Source organism: Dermacentor variabilis, chromosome 11 (genome assembly GCF_050947875.1).
Source record: "Dermacentor variabilis isolate Ectoservices chromosome 11, ASM5094787v1, whole genome shotgun sequence".
Taxonomy (NCBI): domain Eukaryota; kingdom Metazoa; phylum Arthropoda; class Arachnida; order Ixodida; family Ixodidae; genus Dermacentor; species Dermacentor variabilis.
Genome location: NC_134578.1, coordinates 102,129,680 through 102,153,762, shown reverse-complemented (window position 1 = coordinate 102,153,762; position 24,083 = coordinate 102,129,680). Strand labels below are relative to the sequence as shown.

At 44.9% G+C, this 24,083-nt stretch overlaps 1 protein-coding gene across 2 annotated transcripts in view; it reads left to right on the top strand.

The window, feature by feature from the left end:
• The window catches only part of LOC142564923 (uncharacterized), a 63,086-nt gene extending 39,465 nt beyond the window's left edge, over nt 1–23,621 (top strand). The window contains exons 7-11 of one of the 2 annotated variants that reach the window (XR_012824712.1): nt 1,120–1,232; nt 7,269–7,307; nt 16,368–16,403; nt 19,627–19,920; nt 23,487–23,621. Coding sequence is in view for 1 of the 2 variants with exons in the window: in XM_075676132.1 (XP_075532247.1) it covers nt 1,120–1,232; nt 7,269–7,307; nt 16,368–16,403; nt 19,627–19,768; nt 23,487–23,494 (338 nt within the window). In the remaining variant the exon portion in view is untranslated. The remainder of the gene's footprint in view (nt 1–1,119; nt 1,233–7,268; nt 7,308–16,367; nt 16,404–19,626; nt 19,921–23,486) is intronic. The other variant, XM_075676132.1, reaches the window with a different exon arrangement.
• Nucleotides 23,622–24,083: the final 462 nt, after the last annotated feature.

The window sequence follows — 24,083 nt, the reverse complement described above, 5'->3', positions numbered from 1 at the left end:
TTAGCAGCACAAAGCCAAGACCACTACGCTACCACGGCGGATGGAATGAAAAGTCAAAAATAATTTCATCACTTCTGTAAAGGGGCATGCGGCTCTGTTGGCCATTACGATCTGGAACATATCGGCTATCGTGAATGCGATGACAAACTGCAGGCGGCATTATAACGTTATTTCAATACGGGAAATCGCCTCCTTCGTAGGTTTGTCATTACTCCAATGTGCTCAAATTCAACGCATGAGTCATCAGCTATCTCTCTTTTTGTATTATAACACAGAGAAAAAGAACTGCATCGCAAAATCAATGCCACGCAATAGGCAAGGTACCATACTTTCAGCGACATTGTTGCGCGACCTTGACCTTAAGATTGAAGAGAAGAATTATACCTGTCATGTAAATAACTGAGAAATGATGAATTCACAATGAAACTCACTGGTTCATTCTTCCTGGCTGGGTGTTTTGCAGTAAGATGATGTTTCCACGCAAGACTTCCATGTAAGGCCTTCTAAAACCCGAGCTCTAGACAGGCAATAGAACTGACCATTTGCTGTCCTTAGTGGATTTGTGAACAATCATAACTCTGGGAAACGCAAAGTTTGAGAAGCATACAGTACAAACTACATGGAAACAGCTTGAGGTTCTGTAGCATGCAGCACACCTGCATATGTGTGCTGGTATGCACTCATTGCGAGTCAAATGTAAATTCAACTATGTCTTTGAAGATATACATTTACAATGTCCGGACCAGATCTTTACCTTTCTATGCAACATGCCAAATATCATTCAATACGCGAAGTTGTGACATAGAAATGTCGAGGCCGTACCTAACTGTTAGACGTGGCACAGTGTGTAACCAGGATCTTGGTTCTTTCAGGCCGTTTTCTTTAAGCTAATGTTTATTCATATGTTCACTTAAGTGTACCAACAAATATCAGTCTGTATGCGTTTAGCGGTAAACAGTTTCTGGATGGGGGAAAGAAAAGCCACATACGAAACGCAACTGCTTTCTACTGTAGGCAGTCATATTTCTACGAGTTCTTCATATTTCTCGAAGGTGCGAATTTGACTTAAAGTGACCTGCTTGTTTCACTGAAAAGCTGTATAACTGAATTCCGTTGCAGTGTCAATGGATTTTGTCAACACAGTTAACATGGTGGAGACAACAACTATACAGCTGAGCTATTGCTTCGGAGATAATATCAGCGTTTCTTTGCCAAGTGCCCTTATAGGGCAGGTAAGTTGTGTGGATATATGTTGAAGAATGTTTTTGAGCCGGGCGGTAACACGAACGCGGCACAAAGTGGCAAAGGAAAAAAAATGAACCATTTACCTGCAAGTTATTTCACTGTGGTCATTAGCTAACCACAATAACCTAGGTATATAGAGTGAATACCGAATTCGTGGAGTAAACAGAAAACGCAAATCAATATAAGATCATTTCGGCAGCTTATATTACATGCTTAGGTAATTCACAATTTTGACGCATGACCATGTTCCACCGAGAAACAGTTCCAGCCATCTTCATTGCCAGCCTATAGTTATAAGGCACATGGTAAAAACACAGACTGCAAGAAGGCATCCTTGAAGTATCCCCAGTTACCTATCTCTTGCCACGACCCACCACAAGCTAGGTCGACACATCTGCTGATCTGATACCTCGAACCTACACTGTGTCATCGTTGACTATATTTTTCTTTGCTAAAGTCCCATTCCGTCCATCTGACTGATCATTGATCAGCCAATTGCAGGCGCTACATAGTCTGCTCAACGTCCTCAACTACTTGCTCACAATCTAGCTGCATGTTTACTAGTTTCGTGTCTGACGTGTGCCCGAAAAGCATACACAAAGAAATGTACAAGTCCAGGCCTATTGCCTCAATATGGGCCCCTATAGCATGGTGGTAGGGTTCTTGTAGCCATGAATGTTAGGCTGCTCATCCGGTAGCTTAAATGTCCGGGGTTTGCAGGTAGGGTAATGAGCAGTGGGGCAAGTGCCACCCTCACGCTGCGTCTCGGCAACAATACTTTCGGCTGGCGGGAAAGGCCACCTGTGAGGATTGAAGTGCACAATATGTTCAGATGTGTGCTACGGCGAAGAGTATCCTTAGAATGGACCAAACTAATTGCAGGGCACATCGGACGGGTTCGAACAAATGAAATGTGCTTGCATTATGAGCGGAAGAGCTCTAACTAAAAATCCGCTTTCTGTACAAAGCTTACCGGGCACCTGTGGCGTCATGCATAAGATTTTGTCAGCAAGAAGTTGGGAATTCGTACTCTTTGTACTTCCTCAATGGGCTAGATTGAGTCTGTGCGTATCATAAGACATCAGATACCCACCCGTTATATTGTTTCATATAAGATCTCTCATCGTCAAATTCAAGTTTGTTCATTTATCTGTTAGTTGCACACTCTTTAGGATCCCGCGAGCACATCTACTCATAGATATCTCGGCGTAAAGGTCACTGAAATACAATTGAAAACTCAGTGTTAGTGGAAGCTCCTCGAACACGAAGGATTTCCAGTGGTCATCCTTGATATACGAATATTTCGTGCAGAAGAATGCCTTGCCAACACTTACACGTGACCCACGCAGTTGCAATAAACAGAGCCTGAAGCAGTAAGAGAAACTTTAATTGTGGTACAACCAATTTAGTGGTAATAAAGATGTTCGGAGGTCGGTTTGGCGGAGGCACGGAACTCACGTTTTAACAGGCTGAAAACGGAGAGTAAAAGGCGTTATAATAAAACAAAGCATGTTTGCTTAGTGGAAGTGGTGGTGGCGCGGTAGGGCAGCCTCTTCGGTTCAAGAAAGAGCACGAGGAAATGGGCCCTATGGTGGGGACAACGAATTGAGGGACGGTCGCTACAAGTTCTCCTCGTCTCGAATGCCCGAAGCTCACGTGAGAATGGCGGAAGGAGTGAGGAGTAAATGCTCGACATAGACTGGCTTCACGCGGTCGCACGACAGTCTTTTCTTTGCGGCGAACGTCAATCTTCAAGGTTTTCTCTGAACGTGAAAACAGGCGAAAAAGGCCTTCATAGGAAGGAGTCAATGATGAGGAGTCAATGGTGGCTTGACAGAGTCAGACGTGCGTGGTTGTGTAGATTGTGGATAAACTAAACACAGGCTGCCAGCGGGTGATACGTGGGGGTGTAGGTCGAAGCTGGTCGAGCCAGGAATCTAGCGCCGATAATTGCTGCGGGGTCGCTCGCGCGGTGCCTTGCCGGGTGCTGCCAGTCTGGCCTGGAACGCGGATTCCTGACCGATAGAGCATCTCGGCTGCACTTACTCCGAGGTCATTCTTGATTATTTCTTGCATCCCCAATAGTATTATAGGTAGCCTTTCCACACAGTGCTGTCTGTCGAGCTTGGCGGTCAATGACGCCTTAAGTTGTCAGTCGTGACGCTTGACCATGCCTTGCTATGTGGGTGGTTAGCGGTGGTGTTAGGACGGCGCGCGCCGACCAGTTTTGCCAAGGCGGAAAAAAAGCGAGCTTTGGAATTGTCCGCCTCGGCGAGTAGTTATGCGCAAACGGCTACCGTACCACGACACCCAACTAGTAACAAATGATTCCGCCACAGGTTCGGCCATGATGTCTTGTAGAGTTGTCGCCTCAGACCATCTTGAGTACCGGTGGACACACGTAAGGAGCTACCTGAAACGTTGGCAGGGAGGAAGAGGCCCCACCAAGTCCACATGCGCCTGATCGAAACCGCTCTCTCGTGGTTGAAACGGTTGCACCACTGAAGGCGTATGCGGGGTCACTCTTACGGCTTTGCAGCCTTTGCAGCTTCTCGCCCAGCTTCGCACATCTTTGTTGATCCCTGGACAGTCGAATCGGTCCATGATAAGCCTCTTTGTGACTGTGATGCGAGCATGGCTTAGCCCATGCAGTCACTCGAATGGGGCACGAAATGCCGAGGAGCTGCCTGCGATATGTCACACGTGACCAGCGTTGTTGTCTAGCTGCCTGAATTTTCGTCCCAGAGATATGGCGCGTCATCATCATCATCATCATGATAATCATCATCATCATCATCGTCATGATCAGCCTCGTTACGCCCACTGCAGGGCAAAGGCCTCTCCCATACTTCTCCAATTGCCCCGGTCATCTACTAATTGTGGCCATGTCGTCCCTGGAAACTTCTTAATCTCATCCGGCCACCTAACTTTCTGCCGCCCCCTGCTACGCTTCTCTTCTCTTACAATCCAGTCTGTAAGCCTCAATGGTCATCGGTTATCTTCCCTCCTCATTACAGGTCCGGCCCATGGCCATTTCTTTTTCTTGATTTCAACTAAGATGTCAAATAATATATATGGCGCGTGTCCACAGAAAATTCGGATATAAACGAAATTTGCCGAAGCTCACTGAGTACGAAAAACTGTTGTTTTTGAAAACGCAGGTTGACGGCTTATGGTTGAGCAGAATGTAAAAGCTTGAGCTTTCAAGAAAAAAACGGGAATGCTTGAAAGTGCAATAGATGGTTATTATCTCCTTCCCGAAGGTGCTGTAGAAAGCTTTTGTAGGTCTGAGGCGCTTTGCGAAGAACCCCAGTGGCCTCCAGTCTGCTACACAGTGCTGCTGCAATAGTGCACCTATTACCGTGGTCGAAGCGTCTGCCATAAGCAGAGTTGGGGCGTCGGGCATCGGATGAATCAACAACACTAAATTCGCCAAACGTGCGTTCGTATCCTGGAAGGAGTGTTCGGGCTCTGAGGACCAGAGGGAGGTAGGTGTTTTTTTTAGCTGCGGCGAAGCATGTCGATAAGCGACTAAAGGAACTTGCTCACAGGATGGCATGAAACGCCTGTCAAAACTAAGAGCCCCAGAAACGAAAGGAGATTTGAGGGGGGGGGGGGTCCTCGATTGCACACACCCGAGATTACAGTGGCTTGATGCCTTGAGGTGAAATGCAATGGCTGAGACAATCCGCGGCTTCATCTCCGAAAATGCATTTCAGGGGCTTTAGCTCCAGCTCGTGTTCATCCAATTGCTTAAATAGAATGAAAAGGAGCTCTTTGTGCACTTTGTCTTTGGGAGTTGCAACGAATGTTTGAACGATGTACCTTGGAAAATTTGCGCAGCATTCTTCAAGTCGTAAAGCATACGGACGAACACAAATATGCCAAATTGAGTAGTGATTGCCGTCTTCGATCTGTTGCTAGGTGCAACAGGAATTTGGTGGTACGCGCTCATCAAATCCATCTTCCTGTATATTTTGCTTCGTGCGAGACTAGCGCCGAAAGTATATATGTTAGGAAGGGCACAATTATGCGTAGTAGTGATGGCATATAAAGCTCTGTAATTATCACAAGGCTGCCGGTCGTCGCTGCCCTGATTTGAAACTAGGTGGAGAGGTGAAGACCAATTGCTGGAAGAAGGTCGAATAACGCCGAACTGAAGCATGTGTTCGAACTCATGGCGGGCGAATCCCAACCTCCGTTCAGCGGGCCTCCTCGGCCGGGCGGCAACAGGTCGGCTATGGTGGGGATACGATGTTATGATTTGATGTGATATGATATGGTGTTTCCCGGGCAGCGCATCGTTTCAGCGCTTTGTGACTTGGGGGTTCTCAGCAAGTATCTTGTACACTGAGAACGGCGTATACGTATGGATGCCATATGAGGTGAGGTTGGACTGCAGACAAAGCACATATAAAGGTTTTGAAGTTATCCTTTTGACGCCGATCGCTAACCCTCACGTCTGTGTTGAAATGACTGAGGAAGTGTGCTCCCAGTATGACAAAGCTGGCGTCCGCGTTGACAAACACCGACCTGTGCCAGCACCGGAGTCTGATGTCTAGCGTTCTTGACCGGAGGCCATATGGCGCGACGGCAGCCTTGTTCACTGCGTGGAGCGTGGGTGGGTACTTGCCGCACTGGCGATATGCGGCCGCGGCGGGAACGATAGCCAGCTCGGCTCCGGTGTCGAGAAGGCGGAAGGTGCTGGTGATGCGGTCGACTGCGGGGAATACCGGGCCTCTCCGATGGTCGATGTCGCATGCCGCGGTTAGCGACTGGCCGGAGCGCTTCCCGTCCACGAACAGGGTTGGGTTCAGTGACTTCCTGGATCGCGCAAGTGACGGGGTACCAGCATAACAGCCGCGACAAATCATTAGGGGCGCTACGAGATTGACAAGGCGAACCGTTGTGCCGAAGTTGGTCGCCATTGCTGCCAGCTGTTGTCAGCTTCGACAGTGCATTGGTAAGGCAGTCGACTATTTTATCCAGGCGCGAGAATCGGTCTCCTGGCTCTGAGACTCTCGCAGCGGCAATAGGTAACTGTGCCGCAGACGAGCAGTTGCATATGCTGTCATCACGTGCAGCTAGCCGATCAACACCCGCCTCGTTGGAACTCCCTGTAGCATGCATCGGGACTGACAGAGACGTTAGAAGAACAGCTCGCGCAAAATTGGAAGCCAGCTCTCGTTTGCGGAGTGCTTACCTAGTAACTGACGCAACCAGTGTAGGAGTTGTGACGGTCGTTGGACGCCTAGTTCCCCGTAGAGCATCTGTTGAAGACTACTGTCCTACATGGCTCCAGGCGCTGCGGGCCTAGCGCTTCAAGTCGTCGTATGCTGTGGCGGAAGGCATACCGTCGATGTGCACGCACTTTGCTGTTTGTGAAGTGATGCGCCGGATTTGAAAACGGGCATCTACATGCATAAACAAAACTCCGGGATTCTCAGGCCAAACGCTGAGATACGTACAAGATCTGTGGCAAGGACAGGAGACGTAATCACGGCGTCGTCTCTGTGAGCAGGTGTAGGAGCAGCGTCGTCTAGTGCTTGCGTTCGAAATAAAACGTAAATGTCCTGGGTCACCATTTTTTGGGAGCTCGGATTTTCTGAGGCAACGGTGACACATTATGACAGGTTGATAACGAAGAGTTCGCTGGCTTAATTAAAAGAAAAAGCAGGTTTGTCGCATGGCAGTGGTGGTGCCCTCGATGGGTGGCCTGTTCGATGCCAAGAAAAAGCAGGGGGCAATGGCCCCCATGGTAAAACCAAAGTGACAGACGGTCGATGCAAAGAAAAAAGCACATCTTCATAACGCCTACTGCTTCATGAGAGCCGAGTGAACACTATTTCCTTGCTGGTGTTCACCATCAAGTGGTTATTGTTTGCATTTCGCGCTGGTGCTAATGTCGTTACAAGAATAGATAATATGCAAATATTTTTTACAGTTAACTTAAATATTAGGTATCGGTCAGGTAGGTAGCCTCTATTTCTATCCATACAAGTTATGTTTTTTTATTCTTGCAGTGTAACTCTGACTTTGGTACCAGCTGTAAAAGGTCGAAGGTAAGTTCTTTAACTTTTAAAATTGCACATTATTTCATGACAAACACATGCCAGAGTTGTTGAGACTATTGGTGTTGCCAACTGCCACATTTCTCTCAGCACAATAAACAACACGCTTATAAGTTCACTCTACTCAAAATAAAGGGAGTGAAGGTGAAGATGTCGAGACTGCAAAGAGCAACATGACATTAGGAGCAATTTGAGCACGTGAAAGCATCGCTACCGCGTACCATGTCAACGTTATGATACAAGTAAAACTCCGCTTACGCATCTTGAAGATAGGACGGAACACACATCACAGCTTTAAGAATAGCTGTCAGTTGGCCGTGTAGGTAAGCGTTCGTGATTGACAAAAGCGCTACTATAAGTTGAGGCGTAGCAAGAACACGGGAGCGCTTTGACCGGTGTTCTTGCAAAGTATTTTTACTAGCGTGTTCTCCATTATGAACATATCAAACAGTTCAAAGCAACCCGAGGACATTTCTATAAATAGTTCAAATTATAGTTGGCCAAGAAAAGAGGTTTTTAGGGCCGCATTGGCACGCTATTAGAAAAGGTGAAAGAATAATGAAGTGATTAAACGAGGAAGACTATGAAACGGGTCAGATCGCCATGACACACATTCTATAAAACTATTTGAGATCCTCACAACTGTCACATACAAAGCCACGGAGTATCTCTCTTGTGGAGTGTGTCCCAAATACATTGTTCAGCAAATATTCACGTAAACTCATGCACGGTTGAAAGCAGTTCGTAATATTTGGGCCGTCCGTAATATTTCCGGCAATTCTAAACCATGCAGAAATGCAGATTTAGGGGCAGGACCCCTAGGATAAATAAGGGGGGCGTTACACCCAGCAGCTGGTTGGGAAATAAAGTGAAAAGGACTTGTTTGTTATTGCCTTAAGCCTGTAGCTAACGCTTTTGCGAACAACAAATTTTTCTAGTTGGCATGGCCATGGGCATGGCAGTGTCGTGGGCAGAAAATAAAACGCAGTAAAAGCAGGAGACTGACAAAGCCGCAGTTTTCTGTCCCTTTCTCATTTGTGCTCGGTTTGGCGCCCTTTGCCTGGATGTGAATTCTGCTCAAATATTGACATTTTTCATAGACAACGGGAAGTCACCATGGCTAACAATAGGATCGTTCTTTCTCACCAATAATATAAAAAAGTGCATCATCTTTATTTGAGCAGTTGTTTTTTTTAATTACTACTATTACGACCGTACGCACCCATACACCATGCACTTGGTGACAGAAAAAAAATGAATTCTAGTTTCTCTGTAAAAAATGAATTAGGGAGTCTTATGTGCCAGAACCATGATATGATTGTGAAGTATGCCGTGGTAGGAGACTCCTGGAATAATCTTGATCACACGGAGCTATTTACGGTGCGCTCAACTCTACGTGCACAAGCGTCGTGACCTTTCGCCCTCATAGAAATACGGCGGCCACGGCCGGAACCACAAAGTGTGCAGCGCAACGCCATAACCTACGTTTTTATTTCACCCCCACAATGGACGATATCCGAAATCCCGCCACCAGCGGAGCTTTGCAGGAAGGCCCGAGCTTGTAACAGATTTGGTTCCTCGCGACCTCTGGCGAATACATCGAATGGATGAGTTAAGTGTACCAAAAATAATATTCAACCATAAGCACGCCTGCGAAGGGTTATTTTGGTTTCATTGCCTTATCTAGATTCACTCTGGGGTTATCATATCTTGGGCGCCACCTCATGCGCGGACGAAAAGCAGTCACGGGGTCAAACTGTCGACGCCTTCTTTAATTTTTTTATCGTTCCATTGACTGCATTACTTGTGCAAGTCAATTGTGGGAAACAATGTTTCGTGGTGTATTTTTATTGCGCTCTATATCATAGTTCCTAAGGATTGAAATAGTGCAATATCTTCACTAACTCTCCTTTTAAAAAAATCGCACTTTCGCCGAAATCAGCAGCATCGATTGCGATAGGAAAATAGTAGACCACTCAGTGAAGTAAGGATAGTAGATTCGTTGGCTCTGTAATCTCGCGAACATTCGTCTACTACCTAAGCATGACATCATGCGCGCGAACAGAGTGCTGGTATGGTTGACCTCCCTGCGTTTCCTGCCCTTGCTCTCTCTCTCTCTGAACATGTCTAACTCGATGGCCGTAAAATTTCGCCATGTAATCGTTGGCGTAAGAAGACGCAACAGCAGCGAGCGAGCGAATTGACCTTCGTGCTGGCTCTCGCTTCAACCGAAGTAAGTGATGAAAACACAGCGCATACGAATCTACCAGGGGCGCTATAACGTAAAACTATTCCAAACTTTTCTATTCCAATTCTGCTACCAGCCCTCCACGATTGGTCAAAAACTTTATTCGACCACCCCCACTTCACCTGTCTGCCACGCGACGTCACGAAAACCGCGATAGCTCCCCATCTGATATGATGTGTACGCACTGATTATGCATGCTTTGACAGAAAAAAGAAAAACCGTTATTTCTGATTCGACCCCCTTTCGCCATTAGGCCTCGGCTATTGGCAAAAAGTTTTCGGGCTGCATCCACTTCACTTGCCTGTCACGCGACGCCATAAAACCGCACAAACTCACCACGTCAAAGTGACGTGTACGCGATAAAGATGCATTAATATGCCGAACAAAACTGAATTTTCTTCGGAATAACCGCAGGCTGCCCCGTTCCCAAAGGAATAAAATATGGCTGCCGTCGATCGCTGAGACGCTGGCTACTCGCACCTGCTGGAGAGCACAAGTGTATTTGCGTATAATAAAACTTCTTTCGTGGCGGTGCAACGTTTTCGAGCACTTTCGGCACGTTTGCCACCTCATTCTGCCAACTCTTCTTTGCTGCGGGTCAGTTTTAGCGTCACTCTTAAGCTTCCGTAGCATGCCGCCGCGATTTTCGACCAGCCACCACAAGCTAAGTAAGGGAAAGCCGACCAATCGCAGACGCCAGCACTACCCTCTTCATGCGGTTATCGATTTTCAGTGCAGAAGCTCTGCCCCAGTGCATCCCTCTCCACTTGAGCGTTCTCCTCGCCTCTTGTCAGCCAATTAGATACGACAAGCCGCTCAGTGTAGGCAATGTTATTCGTTTTTCAAGCAAATAAAAGTGACCTCCCATGAAGGAGGAGAGTGTTTGATTGGTCTGTACAGACAACCCTGTGGGTCACCGCCTGGTGCTTGCGTCGGTGGTTACGCAAATTCGGTGTCAGGCAATTGGAATAGAAGCATATTGGAATAGTTTCACGTTATAGGGCCCCGGCACTCGCCCTCTTGGGCGTTTGGGCTGGGGTGCGTTTGGCAGGCATTCCCAAATCATGAACAGCAGGTTGCCATTATCCCTCAAGAGAAAAGTATATAATAGCTGTGTCTTACCAGTACTCACCTACGGGGCAGAAACCTGGAGGCTTACTAAAAGGGTTCTACTCAAATTGAGGACGACACAACGAGCTATGGAAAGAAGAATGATAGGTGTAACGTTAAGGGATAAGAAAAGAGCAGATTGGGTGAGGGAACAAACGCGAGTTTATGACATCTTAGTTGAAATCAAGAAAAAGAAACGGGCATGGGCAGGACATGTAATGAGGAGGGAAGATAACCGATGATCATTAAGGGTTACGGACTGGATCCCAAGGGAAGGGAAGCGTAGCAGGGGGCGGCAGAAAGTTAGGTGGGCGGATGAGATTAAGAAGTTTGCAGGGACGGCATGGCCACAATTAGTACATGACCGGGGTTGTTGGAGAAGTATGGGAGAGGCCTTTGCCCTGCAGTGGGCGTAACCAGGCTGATGATGATGATGATTACTCGCCCTCTCTCTCCATCCCGGGTGGCTTTCAAGATAGGGCCCGCAAGGTATATGTACCCAGGCTAGCGAAAGTGCCGTGGAAGCCCATACGACCTTCAGTGGCGGCTTGTGGAGGCACATCAGTGCCATATACATTTCTCGGGGACAACTTCTGGGTGAAAAAAAAATCTCCGTTGTCATTCTGGACTTGTTGCGCCAAGTCGTCTACTGTTCTGCTACGCCAGTTCATATCACATCGCAAATACTGAGCACACAACCGCAGAAAATTAGGCTTGAGTACGTGAGAATATATTCTCCAACATTGCAGGTTCTAATATGACCATTTAACTTGAATACATCCATGTGTATTTATAAGTTTGATTCTCTGACGGCACCAATTACACTGGTTGAATTCATAGCAATGTGTTCATACATATGTTGAACTAAGTCCCAAGTGCATGTGTGCATAGTACGAACAAACAGATGTTATTATCGGAGTTAAGATAAAATGAACATTACATTGAAATAATTCACAAAAACAACAAAGTAATCTTCAGTAACATACCACGCGTGCGACCTATATCTGTACTTTTCTTCTATCACTGAAGACATAGTTAAAACATAATATTTCGTGAAAAGGACACCTAAAAAATAACTCTGCAGACCAAATTTACAAAGTTATAAGGTTACAAAGTGTGATGGTCACGCATAAGAGAGCTGTGACGCAATTACAGTGTTAAATACGGTAATACGACTCGGCATATCTCAGCACGCAAGCCACGAGCAAACATCAGAAAGCCTGCGCGCTTTAGCACTCAATTATTCGTGGACTGAACAAAACAACCTGTGACTAGACATTTTCCTATTCTAACTACATCGTCTGTACTTCTTCAAATGTTTCCGGTGATGACGCATTGGATGCGTAATTTTCATCAAAAAGTGTTTTGCCCCGCGAGATGTAGCCGCACTTCAATTTAACGACCATAATTGATGTCGCTGCTCATTGTTTTGGAAGCAAATTTCAGCCTCGCTTTCGTGATCATGTGAGTTGACCTTGGGGCCCACGTGACCGTGCCATACGCAGTAGACGCTCGAGTTGAACCCTTCCCGCCGATCCTTCTATTAAAAACTAAGATTGAATAAATTATGGGGTTTAACGTGCCAAAACCACTTTCTGATTATGAGGGACGCAGTAGTGAAGGATTCCGGAAATTTGGACCGCCTGCGGTTCTTCGACGTGCATCTAAATCTAAGTACACTTCAGCTATTAGTAATGGTAAATCTGAGACACGTGTTTTCAAAGCTTTGATGGTGCGAAGGCGGCAAGGGCGCAGGAATGGCGTCATCGTCTAGCATGTTGACACCTTAGTCATGACCTTTCCCAACGTCTTCCATCGTAGTTAGCTCAAACTAGGTGCGTGGAAAAGCCTGGTTATTGAAATTCTTATATTACCTATTGGTGCGAAGAATTCGTGAGAACGCTCCTTCTAAACTACAATGAAGGTACGTAAAGACAGTTAGGGTAGTTCCCGTTAAAAAACGGCGGCTTCTGCCTGGTTGTCTCCCCACTAAACAATGTTCGTAGTACTCATTTGCGTTAGTATTTATTAACTGCAACTCAACGAAAACAAATATTTCAGATATTAATAAAAGGCTTAAGGCACGCTACTGGCGAAGTTCATTAAATGTTTGTCTAAATATTTTTTCGTCACGTCACTAGTGGGAGAAGGGCGGTTTTCTGGCCTAAAAATATTTCCTTCTTGAAGCAAAAAGCTAAAAATATAACACTTGCAAATGAGAAAATAATAGTGTTCGCCTTTCTTACCCTTGGTTTTAACTATCATTTATCGCGCTGTTTGCCTCAAGAGTAGCTAGAGCACGGGTATTATACATATTTAAAAAATGAAAGAGAAGCATGGTCCTTCACCAACCACTTAGGTGTGGTTCTCCCGCACGCTGACTTAGTAGTTCGAAGGAATATAACAAATAAAAACTTAGTGCCAACGAATACTCAGGAAGAGCTCGACTACCGCGTGAGCTAACAAACGCTTTAGAGGTGCAGTATTATTGAAGGTTTTATTTGAACTGCCTGATTAATGGCACATTGTGGTGGGTATGTAGCTAGGTAGGTAAATTCCTTTCTTGCCTCGCTTTGTTAAAGAAGGTCGGCAGTAAGTTGCACTGCTGTAACAGGTGAAGGCGAAAACCTGCTGCACACTTGGTACTGCACCGTTTGGCATCGTCATGTTTGCTGCTTTCGCAGTTCGGCTCGTTTTCGATGCTAACCTGCGGCTTCGCGCACTCGTATAACGGGGTCCAATTCGCGCCAACGACGTTTGTCATCAACTTTGCTTCGCATCACCTCAGCAGGGGATTCAAACGTATGCTGTTCTGTTTGTGGTACGGGTGATTTCAGTGTGATTTCGGTTCAATACGTGTGACGTGCACAATTATTTCTTTTTATTTCCCGCTTTCGCACAACGTAACCAGCTGAATCGAAATGGCAAGCTGTGCGTTGTCTTAGATGAACATGTTACTACACAACACTTGACTTCTGGCCTTGTTGGAGTGAAAAATTTCATACACTATTTTAGTGCGAATACTTTTCCCCATGGACACAGCGCTTGTAGGTGTACCTTCCTGTGTCCCTATGGAAAAAATATTCGCCCTCAAATAATATGCCAAATGGTAACTAAACACGTGACTCAAACGAAGGATGAAGGAAACGAAGGTGAAATCCACCCACGTCAGTCACCCATTAGGTTGCCCTTGAATGGTGCCCCTGATTTCTAGCTGCGCGTTTTCATGTAGACATCTTGTGTCCACGTATTCTGTACGCTGGAATTCGTCGGGCGTTCCTTCGTTTTATCAACCTGCCGCAAAAAAGCTTTACCTCACGGCCAACACCAATTTCATCGTTAAAAACCGGTAAACCGCATGTGGTCTTGTTACTCAACCACGGAACAAATCTGAACGAAATTTCTTGCATTTCACTGCACACTATTAGACTCTGCCGGCTGCAGGAGGAACAGCTTTAAATCGAAAGCTCACGCTATCTCATATATACTGACCAAAATGTATGTTTTAAAATAAAAGCAGCTGTCTGGAAATACTCTTCTCGAAGTCGAAATAAATAGAGATCCTTTTCCGACTGAATTTCCTCCGTTGTAGCGAGACTATGAACAAAAGAATATCATTTCAATATTATGTCTCAAGTGCACATTCCGAAGAATATAACTACAAAATCTCAACATGGCCCCAAAATAGATATCTTAGGTATCTAAACTGCACCAGTTAGAGCATCAGGAGTACAAACAATTTGAATTGTCCACTAACGTAAAATTGCTTCATTGTTTGAGAGGTGTTCCAAAAAGTAACGTCCTAAAGCGGCTGGTATGTTTGCCAGCGGCGTATAGTAGATCAATTTTGAAAGTAAAGTAGGCGGTTTTCAGCGCCGAAACCAATTTCTGATCATGTGGCACGTCTTAGTGGAGTACACCGGAGATGTCGGCCACCCGGGATTCTTTAACGTTCACCTCAATCTAAGTACACGGATGTTTTCGAATTTCGCCCCCATCGAAATGCGGCAGCCCTGGCTGGGATTCGATCAGCAGCAGAACACCATAGTCACTGAGCTACCATGGCAAGTGTACATCAATTTTTCTTCACTCTACATGCATCAATATGTGGGCATTTAGAGAAGAGCGATAACTTTATTTATTGCTTAGTAACTGTTCTAAATTGATTCTTCAGGTTTTGTTTGCAACAGCTATTTAATGGGCACTCCAGGTGGATTCCCACCGTCGTCGTCGTCGCCGTGAGGTTCCGTATGAAGTCCGAGCGTGATAAGGTCGCACCCGCTGTAGGTGCGAGAGGATGCGCGCGAGATTGAGGTGAGGAGGAGGATGACTTGATGTGGTGGCGTCTTCTCGCTCGCGCAAGATCGGCGGAGGGGAAAGGGCAGCAGCTTAGCGTGCATATCCTCTTCCACTCTGGCCGAGGCTGCGCCGTCCGGCGCGGCTGTGTGTGGCCGTGCGCGCCGCATCTCGGAAGTGTTCTGCCAAGGGTGGAACAGCTGGGCGACATGAGAAGCCCGGCGACTTTGTGTGCACTGTGTGTCAGCGCTCCTTCTTTGTGTTGAAGCAAGAGGCAGCAGAAAGGGCTATTCGCTCACCGGTAGTTTCGCTTCATCTCGCCAGCGTTCTGACAGCGAGTGTCTGCGGTCATCCAGCGAGATGTGTTCAAATGTGCCTGTGCGCGCGTTCCTCGTTATTTTGTTAACAATGCTTGTTAATTTAGTTATTAAGCGATAGTTTATATCGGTGTATGTGGCCGATATACACGTGCTTTATGACGTATTGCTGTCCAATAATTTCCCATCGCAGTCAGTCCGGCGCCTTTCGGGCGAAACTGCGGTATTTTCTTTCAACTGTGCAATTTCCTGCATTTCTAGTACAAAGATTTACAGCCGAAAAAAATGTCCTTGCTCAAATTTGTATATTTTATACCTTTCTTCTAACGCTCATGAAATACGGTGTAGTTGATGCAGCACAATTTCTCTCTTCCCATGTGTTTAGAGAGAAGATGTTGTGCTGACACTATCTCTTATCGTCACCACGCGGATGGCAAGGTAGCCCTTTTGGGAAATATTGTGTTTCGCTGCTGTAGTGCAATTATTACCTCAGTAATACTGCTACTGACGGTATATGTTTACTTCCACCAATAGCAACAGTAGTTACAGCATCACATTATAGACACTCATCGATTCCATCTCAACAAGCTGGACGAGACTGATGAATGAAAGAAACATTGTTGCCTTAACAACTGTAGAATCGCAAATGTCCTACCGAAAGTGTCGTTATTAATATTACTTCATCAGGAAAATTGTTAATATTAGTAACTGCTGCCTTGAGCAAATAGCAGCAGTACAACAGTGCCTACAGCAGTACATTTTGTGTCCACTTATCAATCGCATTTCAACAAGCCTAACGGTCCTCATAAATAATGGGTCCATTGCTTTGTTGGACGTCACAGATTCGTAAACAACCTGCAGGAAAAGCGGCCGCAGGCTTAAGTACTCGGCCGACCATGCACTGTTCGCAACGGGTACTCATTATGTAGCTGCATGTAGAGCCAGTGACTTGCTATCGTACGACATACTATATCGTGTTTGAATAATAACTCGGGGAAGGCAAATCGTTACAGAGTCGACAATCAATATTTCATGTACCTCAGACGCCGTGTTTTTTTTTCTTTCTTTTCTTTCTTTCAGATAAGCCTTGTTGCGCCACTTGTGTCACTCGTGGAGGTACGTAAGAACCATATACTTGTCGGCAGTCTTTTCTTCACGAGTCGTTGATAGAACAACGGTATAATAGAAAGTTTTGCAATGTATTGTAAGGTAATAGAAAGTTTTGTGAGGTAATTTATTCTCATATGCTCATCAGTACAATAGAACAAATAAATCCGAAAGAACATTATTATGATGTAAGAAAAAAGCATATATGACGCCTTGATATTCACACGATACTTGATATAATGCCGTGCGTCCAAGGTAGTGGTACAAATTCACAACCACATAAGTGTTTATTATGATGCAAAGAGGAGCGAAATTATTCTCCTAGCGAGGTCTTCGTCACCATCTGTAAATTTGAGCGCAAGCATTAACACTAACTAACGGGATTCATGAGTTTTATAACCAAAAATAAATTATTTTGGAACATAAAAACTTTGAAAGCGTGTAACCAAGTAACCCAGAATAAAGTACATCTATAACCACCTGCGATCTATTGATCGCGTGTTTTTCTATCCAGCCAACCATTTTGACTGAGCGAAAATGACATTTGGAAAGCGGTCTTGGGCATCGCATGGGCGAAGTGTCTGTAATACGGTTATGGTATCATTTTTAGCAGCGGTGTTAGGATAGAGTCGGAATGGCATTTGCAGTGCCTTACAAACTTAACCATGCGAAAAAAGTCTAAATATTCAGTTGTTTCACATTTTTTATTTCCATTCTGTATTTTACCGTTTCCACTGTGCTTCATAGAATTGTCAAATTTAAGGACTGAAAACAAATCAGTCTCAGAAATTCTCTTTCCCTCAACTGTCTGATTTGCATTTTTCATTCGTTTTCTGCTCTTAGTATTTCTTCTTAATACAAAGATCGCTGCAGATTATGGATTATATTTATTATAGGTTTATTTCGCATTTAGTTCATGATAAAGAAAGTGTTTCATGACAGAGTCCACAGAATATCTGTTTCATGTACGTACGTCATGCAATTATCGCCACGCAAATCAACGAGACGACGATATTCTGCCGTTTCGGGACTACCTAGTGATTTGGAAAGCAGGCGAAAAAAGAGCCTTGACATTTTAAAGAATAGTAAACATGCAAGTGATTGGAAGGCCCCTGCGGTGTACTTTACTCGGCGTCCAAGGACGTCGGCGCTAATGGGTGTTCCTGAAGCTTTTTCAGAGGTGATCCTCGACCAAAGTAACTTACATTTGAACTGGTGTATGGGTGCTCAGGCGTTTAGCCAAGTGAGTTCTAACAAGGCAGTGTTGCCATACGCGCAATCATTGTCGCTTCGGAAATATCTATGACGCCTGGTATCCTCCTGCGTGCTGTTTACGCTGCGCAGAACTGCGGGCCTCAGGCACTTGCTATCGCTGTTATTGCATAGCCCTACGAGCGCAACCATAACTTATTATTCGCTGTGCACATTTATGGATTTCTACTTCTGCATTTGCAATGAAGATGCCACTTCAATTAATTAAACACTGGGAACATTGGTGGACTTGCACTTAGAAATAAGCGACGAAGCTACCACTGTTTGTTAAAACACGCGTTTCACTTTCCTGTTATCGCCAATTCTGCCGAAAGACGGCGCCAAGATTTTTTCGGGATAACGACACTTCGCTGCTGGCCATCTCGCTTCCAATTTATGCCATTGTTTCGAGCGAAACACTCATTTTTTTAAACGACTGCACATTTATGGACATGTATTTATGAATGTGCAAATATGAAGCCACTGTAATAATTAAAGACGTTGCACATTTATAAACTCGGATTCATGAATGTGCAACAAAGCTTCCACAGTTCCTGAATTACTATGAAAGATGAATCCACAACTTTTCATTACGATTACTATTTTTTGCCTATTTTAGGCGTTTTGGGCCTCTCTATCTCCAAATTTATCTATCAATTTTTCGAGCCTCTTACGCCGGCCCAGTATCCGAAATTGTCCGCCAGCTTGGACCACTACGTTCGTGATCGTGATGTCGTCGTTGTCGTTGCATTTACGTCGTTTCAGCTTCGTCATCTGACAGTCGTCATGACGTCATCTTGATGCCTTATACACCTACCCAATGGCCAAAGTTGTCCAGTACCTTAGGCCACTGGATAATTGCTTGGAGTCGTGATGCCGTTGTCGTTGTTGCATCGCCATCATTTCAGCTTTGTCATCCGACCCTCGTCATGTCGTCGCATCCACACCACTCTCGTCATTCAATACTCATACATTCGCTGTCGTTGCATTGTCCTCACGTCGCCGTGGTCACGCTGCCTTCGCCGTTATTCGATTTGTTATTCCAGTATCGAGTTAGTCCTTGTCCATCATTCTAGCGTACTTGTGCTTTCGTTTACGCCACTGTTTCATCACACCCTCGTCATTTCAGCTTCATGATGCGCTTGTCCTTATCAACTCGTCGCCATCATACCGGTCCTCATGCCGTCTTTGTCAGGCTGTTGACGAAATGCCATCATCATCGTTTCTCAGTGATCATGTAATGGTCTTCATGCCGCCGTCGTCATACCGCCTTTCTCACTTGAAAGGACGTCTCGCTTCGTCGTCCATCGTTGTCACTGTGTCGTCTTCACACAGTCATCGTCATGCCATCATGCTCGTCGGTAACCTTGGCAAGCTAGTTCCTTACCAAAGCGGCCCGGTACTAGAAACAGTGTACGTCACACACAGCTGCAGCAACGCAAGTTTCAGAATGCCCGCTACACAACTTTAATAAACGTGACGTCAACGATACTGCTTGGCTACATTGCTTGAATGCTGATCGCAGGAGCTTTGACAGTCATCGACACATGGGCTTTCCTGTACTTCATTTTGTTTTAATGTCACTCGGTTTTTATTTCTATCCGGGAAAGGGGATTAGTGCAATTGTTGAATAGATATCATCGCCATTACCGCCATTGCTAACGAAGTCGCAAAATTTTGTTGCTTCGCTTGTCCTTCTCCTGTGCCCATCACGTTGTATTTCTCAGGGAGTTCTTTTTTATGTTCTGCGGGAAAGAGTTGCGCACCATTTGTAGTGAAAAGTTTCTGTCAGCGTGCAAATTTAAACTGCCTGCTGCGAAACGTACGCACAATACAATTACACATGCAACACGAATAAAGAAAGAGCTCATTAAATAAGTTGGCGTCCATAATGTTGCCATAGGATAACTTAAATTTTACGGGCCTGTCCAACGCTGCGTTTAGCATTGAAAAGTCTTTTCGTAACTTTTTAAAATTACAGTGTCTTGTTGGAAACGCACTTCCCAATGCTCCGCAAGACAACATCATCGCCCTCCTCTGCGACCTCATCAGCAGTACCGACAGTGCTGCCTTCAGCCGCTTACCATTATGGCTTGGCGTCCACGACATCAAGACAATGTGGTGTAAGTTTTTCGACCGGTGGTCATGAAGTTTCCGTGCAGAAGTTGTATAGTCATGTAGTTTCTGCACTATATAATGTGTAAAGGCGTTTCAACGGAGTGCTTATGGAAAGCATGTGACGGAGACCTTGGTACGAGAGCGAAAGAAGATAAAGGTCAGTAAAAGAAAGGGCCGCCCTAAGTTCATACTATCTGCTTGTAACTTGTTCACTGTAAACGCCCTGTAGGTAAGTCTTTTAAAATGTAAAATGTTGCCCCGTGTCACTGCGCGCCATACTATCATCAACTGCAGCAGACTACTCCCAAGCCGCAAGGCTATGGAAATAAGCAGGAGAATCCTGCTGGTCTTCGTATTGTTTTGCAATCTGTCAGGACGTTCAACGGTTGTTAAATATAAGCGCCCCCTCATACTATGTACTATGTGAATCTTGCCATCAGTACAAACAGGGCATTGCATGCTACGGGCATGTTCGAGTGACGGCTTCTGACTAATACATAAGGCAGATCTTTGAGGGACTGTAACTTTCGCTTCAATTTGATTTCCTACTGACGCCACCAAAAAATATTGTTTTACATGGTGACGCATGCTTCGATGTTCATGGATGGAATAGTATGACGCTACAAAGATTCTGGCATCGAGTTTCTACAGTAGTTCGTTTTTGAAAGAAGAACTGCCAGTTGTGCTCGAGTGAAGCATTGAAAGTAACATTAAGGGTTTGCGTTACTCTGAACGAATGTCGCAGCCCTAAATTGATGTGGAGCAACGAGTGGACAGCGTGGCAGTTCGATAGTGCAGAACCGCAGAAAAAGCAGCGGCGTTTCCCAAAGAGGGAATTAGATCGATTTAACCAGTTCCGACCACAGTAGGCATCGCGGAGCCCCTACAGTAGCACTAATGTGTGCGAGCGCAACACTCACGCCAGCAGTGGAGGCCAGAACGCTGTCCTGGCTTTGGCAGAGCCGCTCGAGTGGGACGCTCGTCTCTACCTTACTTAGTAACTTTTACCACCAAACGCATCGCGCTTCTTTCGAGTCCTTATAAGACTCTCCGTGCGGATATTTTATTCGTGTAGATACCATTAAAGCGTGCCGGCAGACACACCGGTCGCGGCGATGGTAGCGGCGGTAGTGGTAGTGTAGGTAGTAGAACTGGCGGCGCCAAGGCAACAGCGCGAGCGCGCCTCGAGCGTCCGCATACTTGCGATTGCAATAAAACTCTTATCAAATTGACGCTGCCATCCTCGGAACAGCGCATGCGCAGACAACAAGGGAATCATGCCTAGGATTTATTTAAACGAGCTGCAATTGCAGTGGCTGCCAAAGAAGTCAAGCGTACTGATTCTGCTGGTAAGGGTGGTGTCTGGGTCCCAGCTGCGGTGGTCATCTAGCTTATTTTAGAAACCAGATTGCAATTGCGTATTTTTTCGGTGTAACTTTCCTTGCAGCGCTTCAGTCCTTGAGCGCATGAACAATTGGTCATTTAAAACATGGCCATCCACGCTTGTAGTCGTATAGGTGTAGCGGGTTTACTGTAGAGGAGCATCAGGACGGAATGCCGTGGGTTCTTTGTCAAGAAATGCGAGAAGGAATTATGATAGCTCCGCGGGAATCTTCAGGGCCAGATAAGTTCCTCTTGCTTCTTTGTCTTAGTCACTACGTATTATAATATAAAATCAAATGTTTATTTCTACCATGTACATACAACTTTTTTTCCGGAGGCATCAAGTGCACTTTCGCGTTTCCTACGGTTTGCTAGGAAGCTAAGGCTGTCTATGGCAATTTCTATGCAAGATTTGTACCAGAATGGTCAAGATACTTAATTAGAGACAAGGGCCTCTGCTAACTAGCTTCTTAGTACGAAATACGGTTGGCCATCGGCGCGGTGATTAGTTTCTTTTCACAGGGACTGCTATTAAGGGTGGCCATCGCTTGAATGCATATCAACGAGCAAGGAATTTTATGTGAGAGAGTTATTACGTACGATCCTTTGGTTAGTTGGACAAAGGTTTATTATTACTCTAAAATTCTCCCTCGCTAGGTCTTCTTGGCCTCTTAATGAGGGATTTCTAGGCCCTGCCAATCGTTTACACTAGTGGATTTATTGTGACCATTGCAGATAATCCTTCGATTCAGCCGTCCAACAATATTTATGCATATGTACAGCGTACCCTATGTAAATATGCAGTTTCACTTGGTTAATTTTAATGACAATGGTGGACGTTCGCTCACAAATCATATTCCCTGTGCCCAACTAGGTTTAGCAAAGTGTACGCGATACAAGTATGCAACGTGATGGTTTTGCCCTGGCATAAAGTATTAAAATGTTAATGAGTGAGCTAATTGCATTCTCTAAGAAGCAGATAGGAGGGTTCATTCATTTATTTATAGTGTTTATTCAGTACCTTTGAATTCGTTTCACAGTTGGCCGTAATCGTTTGAATATAACATCTGCCGTTGTTATTGCGACGTTAGAATTACTTGCATGGCCAGCATTCCCTCGGAACAAGCATTTTGCTGTGTGTCATATGAAACTACCAATAATAAACGTAGTAAGCGATTAACTTCTTGTATTATTTTTATACTTTTCATTTCTAACAATGTTTCTCGAGGAGCATTTCTACTATTCAGGTGTTAAAGATGAGTCAGCTCACAACATGTATAAAGATATGAAGCCATAAAGAATTGCAATAGTTCACTGGGCAATCCACCGAGTGCACCTGAGAACGATCAGACGAACGTTTGGCAAGTGGGACAGTTTTATATTGTATGGTGGGGTCGCGAGTAGAACCAGTGCTCGCGTAGTGAGCCCGTAGTGGAGCCAGGCGCATCTTTATTAGGCAATAAAGCATCGTGTTTACACGTCTTACTGTTCTTAGACCCGATAGTTTTGTGTTGTCCTTCAACGTGACGTTCCATCTCTCAGAAATCTGATTCTTCTGAATTGCAAGGAAATTTGAGTGCATAAATAAACTTTTTTTGGAGAATTCAACGATTCTACACCTACTTAGGGCTAGTTTTTTCAACAAGCTCTTTAGCTGCCGTTAACGCAAGCATATCAGACCAAGGCTAAGCAGTTGGCACTCGATTTCGTCGGCGCTCGCAAAAGGCCAACCCAACCCGAAGCATCATTAGAAAAATAATCGCCAACATTTCATGAGATATGGTATTTCTGTTGTCAATTGTCACATCCACATTCTCCTGCATAAGTGAACCGAATAGGGTTTTCAATTCTACTGCCTTGCTCAGTTGTTAAAACATCCACGAATAACTTAAAAATGTGTCGGCTTTCATTTTCGTAAGACTATTTATTTAGGAGATAGGCGATTCATCAGGCATTTCGCGCATAAGTAAAATAGAATAATTTTGTTTAAAAAACAAGGTACTTAGGTCGTTCGTATAATGAGATTTAGAAAAGTGTCTGGCCATAATAAATTATTTGTTACTCGCCATGGTTGCTTAGCGGCTATAGCGTTCGGCTGCTGAGCAAGACGTCGCGGAACCAAATCGCGGCCACGACGGCCGCATTTTGATGGGCGCAAGATGCGAAAACACAAGTGTACTTAGATTTACGTGCACACTAAAGAACCCCAGGTTGTCCAAATGATTTTGGAGTCCCTCACTACAGTGTGCCTCATAATTAGATCAGGGGTTTGGCACCTCAAACGTCATAATGAATTTATTTTTACTCTAATGAACAATTTCTTCTTTTGCCTTTTTCCAGGTATGTAATTCGTTCTTCACCATGCATCGAAACAACCGCACTCCAAGTCTAGTTTACACAAGTTGCCTTTGATAAATTTACCTTTGTGAAAGCAAAAATTACTTTTCTGTTGAACAATAAACGTTTGTAAGAGAAACTGCTTTTACGAATGAGCGATGTTCCTGAGCGTGCTTTGTTAGAATAAGGGATTTTTAGCTTGCACACTTTGTGAGTGGCTGCCAAAAAATACGATTTCTTTTTTTGGATACCGTCGGTTTTTTTTTTAAGACAATGCATACTTAATTTTTTTCTAATCACTTGGGGCTAATAGCATAATCGTAGTCATTAACAAAGATTACTCAATGAGGACGACATTACCTGCAGAAAAAAATGAAATGCATACTTTGATTATTACCATTAAAGCTATAACTGTCTCGGTTATATACCTTACGGTACATGTTGAAGTCTACAAGTTGATGATGTTTGATGTTTAATGGCACAAGGGCCAGGTGCGGCCAAAGAGCGCCATGCTAATGTTTATGAGTTCGCAGTGGACAGATGGGTTCTATGATCTTAATGTGTCGTGGCTGTAAAGGGGCCTAAAAGAGTTGATGCAAA